General features: G+C 58.6%; 5 protein-coding genes across 5 annotated transcripts; 3 read left to right on the top strand and 2 right to left on the bottom strand.

The window, feature by feature from the left end:
* Window positions 1-97: 97 nt before the first annotated feature.
* On the top strand, window positions 98-574 carry SPBR_01090 (U4/U6 small nuclear ribonucleoprotein SNU13; the record flags this gene model as incomplete). Its single annotated transcript, XM_040759408.1, has 2 exons — window positions 98-122; window positions 216-574. 2 exons carry the CDS (start codon window positions 98-100, stop codon window positions 572-574), a joined length of 384 nt encoding a protein of 127 aa, XP_040618304.1.
* A 1304-nt stretch (window positions 575-1878) lies between these two features.
* On the top strand, window positions 1879-3216 carry SPBR_00649 (dolichyl-phosphate beta-glucosyltransferase; the record flags this gene model as incomplete). Its single annotated transcript, XM_040758968.1, has 1 exon — window positions 1879-3216. One exon carries the CDS (start codon window positions 1879-1881, stop codon window positions 3214-3216), a length of 1338 nt encoding a protein of 445 aa, XP_040618305.1.
* A 205-nt stretch (window positions 3217-3421) lies between these two features.
* SPBR_00217 (aaa family ATPase) lies at window positions 3422-5965 on the bottom strand (the record flags this gene model as incomplete). Its single annotated transcript, XM_040758536.1, has 1 exon — window positions 3422-5965. One exon carries the CDS (start codon window positions 5963-5965, stop codon window positions 3422-3424), a length of 2544 nt encoding a protein of 847 aa, XP_040618306.1.
* Window positions 5966-6514: 549 nt separating this feature from the next.
* On the top strand, window positions 6515-8227 carry SPBR_00459 (uncharacterized protein; the record flags this gene model as incomplete). Its single annotated transcript, XM_040758778.1, has 2 exons — window positions 6515-6594; window positions 6649-8227. The coding sequence occupies 2 exons, from the start codon at window positions 6515-6517 to the stop codon at window positions 8225-8227; spliced, it is 1659 nt and encodes a 552-aa protein (XP_040618307.1).
* Window positions 8228-9039: 812 nt separating this feature from the next.
* SPBR_00960 (uncharacterized protein) lies at window positions 9040-9824 on the bottom strand (the record flags this gene model as incomplete). The annotated part of the gene is made up of 3 exons (XM_040759279.1): window positions 9040-9362; window positions 9440-9707; window positions 9795-9824. 3 exons carry the CDS (start codon window positions 9822-9824, stop codon window positions 9040-9042), a joined length of 621 nt encoding a protein of 206 aa, XP_040618308.1.
* Between the last annotated feature and the right edge of the window lie 412 nt (window positions 9825-10236).

The following is a 10236-nucleotide window of genomic DNA, read 5'->3' on the forward strand; positions in this document are numbered from 1 at the left end:
CCAGAAACATCACTCTTTTTTTTTTTACTCTTTAGCATCAACGTCGTTCAACTTTCTTTTTTCTTGTCGTCCCGACGCTCTTTGCACCACCTGAAAAATGTCTGGTAACAAGGAATCTGCTGGTACGTTTCCGTCTCTCAAGCTGCGCGCAATGCCCAGTACACAATACACGTCTTTCCCTCCTTCTCTTCGTCATGAACTAACTCCTCTTCCAGCCTGGCCTCTGGCCGACCCTGCCCTCTCGCAGGAGATCCTCGACCTCCTCCAGTCGGCCACCCACTACCGCCAGGCCAAGAAGGGTGCCAACGAGGTCACCAAGGCCCTGAACCGCAACACCTGCGAGATTGCCATCCTCGCCGCGGACGCCAACCCGCTTGCCATCCTGCTGCACATTCCCCTGCTGTGCGAGGACAAGAACACGCCCTACGTGTTTGTGCCGAGCAAGGTCGCTCTGGGCCGCGCTTGCGGCGTCAGCCGCGCCGTGATTGCTGCCAGCATCAGCACCAACGAGGCCAGCGACCTGGCTGGCCCGATCAAGGCCCTCAAGGACAAGGTCGAGCGTCTGGCCATCTAAGTGGCGCGGATGGGGGACGCTTCAGGGCCGGCAGGAGCTCTACCCAACATCCCGTTTCACCGCTTCGCCATCACCGCACATTCGTCGCCAAGCACGCGCCGTGGCATCATAAGATACCCATGTCGGACTGCCAGGAGTAGAATAGGACAACAAGAAACTAGGAACAAAGAGAAAATAGAAAGAACGGCCTGGGAGCGTGAGTGTCCGGATTTGTGCCAGGCCGACAGGCTTGGTCAACTCTCGGACCTTAACCGCCCCAGCGGCACTTTTTTGCTAATCTTGCGTTTGCCCCTACTGTGACGAGTGTGCGCCCTCATATCTGCATTTGAGTACCTTGTGTGTCGTAGACAGGGAGACAAATGTTACAATATTGAAAGATTTCGATGCTTTGCTGCTCGTAGTCTTCCAAGATATCCCTCCGTACGTTGGCGATGCACTGGAGGTTTCGACGGTGGCCGTGATCAACGTCGGCCTCGTATGTTACCGTACTCACCTTCTCATAGAGTACTGTGTACTCCGTACGATACGTCAACCAATTCACGGCTTTTGCTTGCTTGTTGACGAAATCGTCGAAGCCTTGACAACTGTCAAAATTGCATACGACGTAATCACGGCACTTAATTACGGTGCGCTTTAGCGCTGTAGTACGAAGTGCTGAGTGCCTGTAAATACAGTGGAAGATCGGCAGGGCGTGCCCACCCAGAACCGTGTCCGCACCTTCCCATAATTGGTTCGTATTATTACGCGGGAAGGCGCCCGCAAAGTCGCACCGTAATTAGCACCTGCCCTAGAGAAGCTGCCACCTTGCTCCAACACAACTCCACGTCTCCTCGTCTCCAAAACGCGGAATAGCTTCTCTGTCCTCTCTCTCAACAATGCACATTGTCTCGACGAGGGAGACAGGCCAGCACGGTCCACACCCAATCTGACTGTCTTTCCTACGAAGTACAGATCTCACTGTCGTTTCTTTTTCTTAGTGTCCCAGTATCCTACGACTGCGACCTTCTCCTGTATTCTTTTTCCTCGGCTCGTTCTCTGCCTTCTTTCTGTCACTCTCTCTTCATTTTCAATCTCTCTTCTCCGGCCTTGTTTCTTCTCGCGCTCTCGAGATGCTAGGCCGCTGTTGAGCAGCACGGCCGAGACAATCGCCCAGACGAGGAAGGGATAAGAACGGGGCACAACCCACTCTCACGACTTCACGGCCTCGATCCAACGATTCTACGAATCGAGAATGCTATAAACGACCGAGAAGTAAACACGACATATACAACTCTCACCCCACGACTTCGCCCCCCTCCTCCGCCATGGCCGGCGTCTTTGACCTCGTCGGCTCCCTCCTCGCCGCCCTCTTCTCGATTCCTATCCCGTTGCTGCTCCTGGGCTTTACGACCCTCGTTGCCGTCGCCAGCATCGCCGGTTATCTGCTCCTCTGCCACATTGCGCCCAAGCCAAGACTACCCTTTCCTTCCGAAAAGACCTACCAGACAAGTACTCCTTCGACCGGCGCCAGCAAGGACGCAGCCGTTGTCACACGGCCGCTGCCTTGCTGGTACGACAAGTGGCTAGCAGAGCGGCACCTTGCCGAGACGGCCAAGGACAGCGACAAGAATGCCTACAGCCTCGGCGCCATTGAGCCCGCGGAGGTGGGCTTGACCGTTGTAGTACCCGCCTACAACGAGGCCAAGCGCATCCTGCCCGCCCTCGAGGAGATGGTTGACTACTGCGACAAGCGCTTCGGCCGGCCGAAGCCGTCGACCCAAAGCCGGTCAAAATCGGGCCAGCAGACGCGCAGGCCGACGGCCGCACCGAAGCGCAAAAAGGCCCCGTCTGCCGCCGTGCTCTACGACTTTCCCGCCGACCGGGCCGACTCCAACGGCACTGCGTCGACGTCGTCGTCCCTCGACGCCGAGCTGCCCTCTGGCTACGAGATTCTGATTGTCAACGACGCCAGCAGCGACAACACCGTCCAGGTCGCCCTGGACTTTGCCCGCGACCGCGGCCTGCACGACGTGCTGCGCGTCGTCACCCTTGCCAAGAACCGCGGCAAGGGCGGTGGCGTCACCCACGGCCTGCGCCACGCCCGCGGCGCCTACGTCGTCTTTGCCGACGCCGACGGCGCCTCGCGCTTCAGCGACCTGGACAAGCTGATTGAGGGCTGCGATGTCGTCGTGGACGCGTCCGACCGCGGCGTCGCCATAGGCAGCCGCGCCCACCTCGTCGGTAGCGCCGCCGTCGTGCAGCGGTCGGCGCTGCGCAATTTCCTGATGAAGTCGTTCCACTTTGTCCTGACCATCCTGACGCCGCCCGCCACCTCGCGCATCGGCGACACCCAGTGCGGCTTCAAGCTGTTTAGCCGCAACGCCCTGCCCCACATTGTGCCCTACATGCACACCGAGGGCTGGATCTTTGACATTGAGATGCTCATGCTGGCCGAGTCGGCGCCCGCGACCCCCGTTGTGGCCCACGACGGCAGCATCATCGGCACCAGCGCGGGCATCAAGGTCGCCGAGGTGCCCGTGGGCTGGCACGAGGTCGACGGCAGCAAGATGAACCTGGTCCAAGACAGCATCCGCATGGCCATGGGTCTGACCGTGCTGCGCGCCAGTTGGATGCTGGGCGTGTACCGCCGGCGGTTGACTTGAGACGGGTGCTGAGCGGGATGTCGACGAGACAAGTAAGCAATGCTTTATGGGAGACGAACGATGCATGCAAAAAGTGTAGAAATCGTCAAGGTCTATATACGGGTCATCTATGGCAAACAAAGCAAAATGCCGATGCCTAGGGATATCTATCTAGGAAATAAAATGTGAAAAATAAAAAATAAAATAAAAAAAGCCTGCTCTTCTTCTATTTGAAAGACGGTGACCAGCGGGCGAAGTGGTCCAGCATCAGTGGTGTGATCGTCTTGGGCGCCCGCTTGATCTCCGTCAAAAATGCGTCCGTCGTAATGTACTCGGGACCCGTTCCGTTCAAAAACGCCCGGTTGGCGCTCTCGCCCGCTTTCTGGCAGATGCCCAGAATCTCGGCGCCCGAGAGCTGCGCCGATTCCCGGCCCAGCAGGTCCAAGTCCAGATCGGCACTGACCAGCATGTCCTTGGTCCAGCTGGCAAAGATGGCCCGCCGCGCCAGCTCGTCTGGCGGCGGCACGTAAAAGTGCTTGTCAAACCGCCCCGTCCGCAGCAGCGCCGGGTCTAGCGCCTCGGGCCGGTTCGTCGCAGCCACCACCAGCACCTTGTCGAGTGGCTCAAAGCCGTCCAGCTCCGACAGCAGGGCCGGCACCATCTGCGGTCCGCGGCTGGACGACGCGCTGCCGTCACCAAAGTTGGCCCGCCGGCCGCCGAGGGCGTCAATCTCGTCCAGAAAGATGACGGCGGGCGACGCGCGCCGCGCCTTGTCAAACAGCTCGCGGATGCTGCGTTCCGTCTCGCCCACATACTGGTTGAGCAGCTCGCCGCCTTTTACCGAGAAGTAGTTGAGCTCGCTCTCCGTGGCCAGCGCCTGTGCCGCCATGGTCTTGGAGCAGCCCGGCGGGCCGTACAGCAAGAAGCCGCGCGCAAACGGCTTGATGCGCGGCCGGTACTTTTCCGGGTGGTTCATCATATCCACGCGCTCCCGCAGCGCCATTACGAGGTCGGTCTGGCCGTGGATGTCGTGCCAGTACACCGGCCGCGGCTTGACGTCGATGCCGTCCATGCGGCTGGGACGCACGCGCCTCCGAGCGTCCTTGAAGTCATCTTCCGTCACGTAAAAAGGCTCCTCAGCCTGTGTTTGTGGCAGGGCCGCACCTCCCTCGCCGTTGGCAGAAGCTTCATCGATTTGGCCTTCTTTCTTTTCTGTCTCCTCTCTCGCCAGGGCGGCCTTGTGCAGGCGGAAAAGGAGCGCCTCGTTCCAGAGCTTCAGCAAGTCGTGGCCGTTAAAGGCGTGTGTCTGGTGGCTCAGCTCCTTGATCATGCGATCGGCCTGGTCGGGTGGCAACGGCATGTCGAACGAGCGCAAGATGGCCCGGCGGCCAGCAGGGTCCGGGAAGGGGAGCTCGATAACGTGGGACAGGCGGCCAGGCTCCCGCAAATCGGCGGGGATGTCCTTGTGGTAATCCAGACAGGAGACGAGGACGATAAGCTGCGGTACCTGCGGATCTTCCGAGCCAGGCTGGCCTGGAGGCGTGCTCTGTCCGCCATTGTAGACGTTTGAGTCGAGAAAGTCGCAGAGCGCCTGTATGACCGCTGTGCGGTTATTCCGCTCCTCAATGAGCAGCTTCTGGATATTGTCAATAGTAACAATACTTGGCCGCTGCTCATATGCTTTCTGGAACGTCTCCTGGATGGAGGACAACTTGTCGTTTGGCCGGATAGGAAACACCGTGCCCCAGCCAGTCGAGGTGATTCTGTTAAGGAGCATCGTCTTTCCTGTGCCCTTGTCGCCCTGCAGTACCGCCGCACAAGAAAGACCAGTGCGCGGGTAGCTCACGGTCGGGTCAAAGCAAGTCAGGAACCGGTTCAGCTCCTTTACGGCCGTATCCAGACCCTCAATCTGGTCGAGCTTGATGGCTGTCGGTGGTGGCGGTGGTGGTGGTGGCGGTGGTGACGACTGGTTTGCTTCTGCGGGTGGCGTTTGCGGCAGCTTGGATGCTGGTTTAAGTGCTGGCGAGGATGGCACTGTGCGGGACTGTAGTCGTCTCGACGGCGATGCGGTCGGCGAGGCTGTCGCTGCTGCAGCCGAGCGCAATGGCAACGTGGTGGTGAGTGAAGGCTTGGGAGTCTTGGGCGTCTGCGGTAGTGCTGGAGAGGGCACTCCAGCGCGAGAGGACCCAGCTACGCCGGTGAACTGCACGCTCGTCTGATCCATCGCAAACCGGGCCACGGCATCCGTCCGGCCGTCCACAGCCTTGATGCGGAACGTTCGCTTCGTCCGCCGGTGGTACACGTCGCGAACAACCATGCCAGGGTACACGAGCTCGGCAAGGTCCAGCTGGTCCTCAAGGATGGTAGCCCAGCCGGACAGCTCGATCGCTTGTGTCGACGAGGTCACGGGCGCCAGGCCGTCCCGGTTCGTGATGTCCTCCACGTCCACCTCAGCGGCCGCGGACAGGGTGCGCCCGTCGACAGTGATGCGGCACTTTTCATTCGCGCTGATGCCACAGGCTTCACGAAACGCTTTGGAAACGCGGGCGAGGCCCTTTTTCAACGGCTCAGGCGACGCCGTCAGACTGGCCTCGCGCAACACGGGCTGGCCATCGGTGATGCTGAGGGTCTCGATGGTGCAGAGGCGGTCGTTGTCCAGCGTGCCTGTGAGCTGGAGCAGGTTGTCCTTGCTCACGGCAATGCGTGCTGCTGCTTTTGCCGCCGGTTCTTGGTTGAACGAGGCCACGTTGACCTCGATGGATTTGCCCATTGTTTTGTTTTGTGTGAAGGGGCGTGGAATGCAAAACGCAGGAAAGACAATACAGGCAAGAACTGGGCCTTCTGCTTTTGGGATTGTCCCTCGCTTGCCGTTCCTTCCCCTACGAACCAACCGTGGGATGCTCTTTCCTGTGAAAATCTGTAAATCGGTCGCTCTTTCTCATTCATAGTCAACCACACCAGGTCGCTCTTTCCCGGCAGTGTGTTGATTCGTTGTAGGAATTTCTCGAATTTCTTAGGGCGTTCGCGGGAAGTACTAATTTTGCCGCCTGCCACCGCCCCTGCAAACTTGTAAGTGAACCCACTGTAGCCCGGCCTAGCGCCTGCGCTGCAAATCTGATTGGGTAGAGCGCTGTAGTGTCACTTTGAACGACATCTCGTCACCAAATTCAACTTTCTCATACACAATCTTTCACAGTATGCTGTCATTTCGCATTTTGGTCACCACAGTCATAAATTTCCAGCACGAATCTCATAGCTCTCTTTTCTGCCTCCTCACGACCGGGTGGCTGCAGTCACAACCCTCTGTGCTGCGTCCTAAATGCCTTTGGCGCAGCGGGTGGCGCGTGTGCTGCCGCCAAAACAGACAACACCATTACAGTTCAAGCGTCAGCTAGTAGGGTGCGTGTCGAGACCAGCAACGGAAACAGTACAGACGGGCCGGACATGGTGTAGCCGGCGACGCACAGGGAGCTGCCGGACATGGGCGAGCGCAACCACACCGCGCCGGGAGGAGGCGAAGCAGCCATCGATCTTTGCAGAGCTGTTTCCCGACGAAGCATCTTCTTCACGAGAAAACAGAATACCAGACAACGCGGAAGAGCAGGTCGATGACAAAAGAGAACCACAAACTGACGGGAGCGCTATCCCTGAGGACGTACGACAATGGCTGGAGAACGAGAGCGAGGCTGCCGAAGGCGACGAGGACGGCAGGGAAGCAGATGCCGCCCCGGGCACGAACACGTCTGCCCAAGGGAAGCCAAAGAAGCGAAAAACAAACCCAACAGTGCTTGTGCTATCCGGAACGACTCCGTCCTTGCTTCCGAGCGACTTCTTCCGCATAGCACCGAGGGCGGCACCAGCGTCGTCCGAGCAAAATGCCGTCGGCAGCAGCCGCCGTCTCGTTGATGGCTGGGCGGCCGGCAACGGCGGCATCTACAAGATTGTGCAGGACCGCGACCCGGCGACGCTCGCTCCACGTGGCCGCTACTTTCTCTACTTTGGCTCGTCTGCCGCGGCCCTGGCCTACTCACAGGAGGTGCGCGAGCTGCATGTGCTGGCCCGCCGCGCCGTGCAGCAGCCGCAGCGAAACGCCGCCAGCGCCAAACGGCGCCATAAGCGGAAACAGGAGGACCAGGTGGGCTTCGGCGGGGGAAGCAGCATGGGTGGAGGCACCAGCGGCGGTGGCAATGCGTACGCGTCACTGCCGGGCAGCATCAGCAGCGGTGGCTCCGGCACGGGCAGCGACGCGTACTTGGCGACGAGCGCCACTCCAGAAGAGGTGGCGGCTCTGCGCAGTTTCTCGCTGCTGGCACCGACGGCGCAGCTCGATCTCGTGATGCAGATGCCGGCAGGTAGCAGCGTCGGTCCCAACGCGACGTCGGCCATTACGCTCTACGACGAGGAAGAGCTGGACGACGTGGCCACCACGACGGCCACGACAAAGGTGCTCGTGGTGCTCGAGGGCACAAGCTCTAGTGGCGGTGGAGGCGCTGGCCGACAGCACCGTGATGACGATGACGGTTGGCAGGAAAGCGTCGCTGCTGGCTCGAGCAGCGGCCACGGCGTCACAACAGTCGACGGCCTGCGCGCCCTCATTGAGGCGGATGGCGTGCGCCGGAACCTGCCGTGGGCGGTCTCCGACGGCCTCAATGGCGTGGTGCCCGTCCAGTGGCTGGTGGCCGAGCAGAAGCGGCTGCTACACGAAGCTGTCAAGGCAACCAATGCCCGGGCGGCGGCCAAGAGGCGGCGCAAAAAGGCCGAGGCCGAGGCCGAGGTACAGGCAAAACAGAACCCGGGACCACAGCACCCGCCGGTCGCGCTTTGGGCTTCGCGCGTACCCGACCTGGTCACCAAGACGCACCAGATGAACGAGAATGCGCGCTTCTCGCGGTTTGTGGTGGCGTTTGCAGACTCTGTCGAAGCCCGGCGGTTCGTGCGCAACTGGCACCGACGGGCTGTTTCCGTGCCAGGCACAGGGGGCGCTGCAGCATACGAGCAGACGGCCATCGTGGATACGACTGTGCTGTGGTGAGACCGGGAACTGAGAGGAACAGCATGGCTTTTGTTATTTATGTTACAAAGCGTAATTTGGAGTCACAATCGTAGGGACATGTATATAAATAATGTGGATAAAACATCATACTGACATGGTTCTCTTGCAACTTGCTTTTCCATCTGCTAAAATAAAATCACAAAACAGTGTATTTGTATGCCGAGATCGAAGGAGAGAGCAATTACATAAAAGCTGTGTACTGCACGCAGAACAGATGGTGTGCCACGGACGAGGAAACCGGCAAAGAGTACAAAAATATATATGGAACTTCGATACAATAGGGTAAATGAAAAGACGGAGAAACAATGGGCAATACGAGAGGGAAAATGGAACGAAAACAAGAGGCACGAACATGCAGAGCAAAGAAGAGCAAAGCAAAGCAAAAAATGGTACCAAAACTCCGAGAAAAACCGCCCAGGTATCTGCCATCCCCCATTTGTCCTTCTTCGCGTCGGCTTGTGCAGTGCACCGGCCATGGCGACAAAACTCGACCAATGCAGCCCTCGTCCACCTTCCGCGTCTATGTGTCTACTACCGCCATTCTCTTTTTTCTCCCTTTTGTTCCTGCGGCACGTCTTCTTCTCCCTGTCTTGAAACCAGAAAAGGCCCGAGGCGAGTGACAATATGTTGTGTGTTCTGTTTTCGCAGGAGAGTGTCTGCCGTTGGTTCGTTTTTCGTGTATATCGTCTCTGGTGTGGGGCTTGCTTGTGGACATTAAAATGGTAGAGAAGTAAAAAAAAAAAAAAAGAGGTAAATGAGGTACACGAGGTAAATGACAAATCAAGCGTTTCTTAACAGCACTTGCCGCCAAAGCCACTGCTGTCGCCGTTCTGGCCAGACACGTTGACGCCGGACGCCGGCGTCTGCTCGGTCTTGGCGGTGTCGATGATGCGCGACTTGATGTCGGCCGCCAGGCTGTAGAAGGCCTTGTCGATGTTGATGCCGCTCTTGGCTGAGACCTCGAGGAAGGGGATGCCGAGCTCGTTGGCCAGCTGCTGGCCCTGCTCGGTGGAAATGACGCGCTTCTCTTCCCAGTCGCACTTGTTGCCAATCAGAATCTTGTTGACGCCCTCGGTGGCGTGCTGCTCGACGTTGGAGAACCACGTGCGAATGTCTGCGTTGTTAGGGTTTGTTTGGAAACGAAACGGTGTGGGCGTACATGCGGGGCCAGGGGGGCCAGGGTAGACTCACTCTCAAACGACCGTTCGTCGGTCACGTCGTAGACGAGCAGGATGCCCATGGCGCCGCGGTAGTAGGCCGTGGTGATGGTGCGGAAGCGCTCTTGGCCGGCCGTGTCCCAGATCTGCAGCTTGACACGCTTGCCATCGAGCTCGATCGTGCGGATCTTAAAGTCGATGCCGATGGTCGTGATGAAGCTAGGCGTGAAGGAGTCCTCGCTGAAGCGAAGCAAGCAGCACGACTTGCCGACGCCCGAGTCGCCGATGAGGAGCAGCTTGATCTAGAAGAGGGGCAAAAGGTCAGCAGGTCAGCACGCGGTCAAACGAAGAAGGGGGGGAATCCGAGGCGGCGAAGAGGGGCCACGCACGAGAAAGTCGTAATTCCTGTTGCCAGCCATTGTGAAGAGTGTGTTGTCGAGGGCAAAGAAACAGAATCGAAAGACAAAGCAGACGGGAGGAATACGTGTCGAGCACGAGTTTCGTTCGTGATGGTACAACGCGCGTTTCGTGGCCGCAAAAGAACACACAAGGCGGTGTCGAAGTGCGCTCGTGGGCTTGTTGCGTTTGACGGGTTCCCCTAATTTGGTGCACTTCTAGTCGTATGGCCTGGTGCCTTTCTGTACGAAGCAGTTGTCGAGCACCCTTGCTTCTTTTTCGTTTCTCCTTTATTTGCAGAAGAGTGGGGACAGTACGAAACGTGGAGACTCGTGGACGTGGAGAACGCGGTGACGTGGTGATGTCGGTGTACTAAACATAGACGGGGCGGCTGGCGACGGTGGTGACAAGGGGGCAATGTCGAGAGGTTCACAG

The sequence above is a fragment of the Sporothrix brasiliensis genome (assembly GCF_000820605.1).
Source record: "Sporothrix brasiliensis 5110 chromosome Unknown Cont19, whole genome shotgun sequence".
Lineage (NCBI taxonomy): Eukaryota > Fungi > Ascomycota > Sordariomycetes > Ophiostomatales > Ophiostomataceae > Sporothrix > Sporothrix brasiliensis.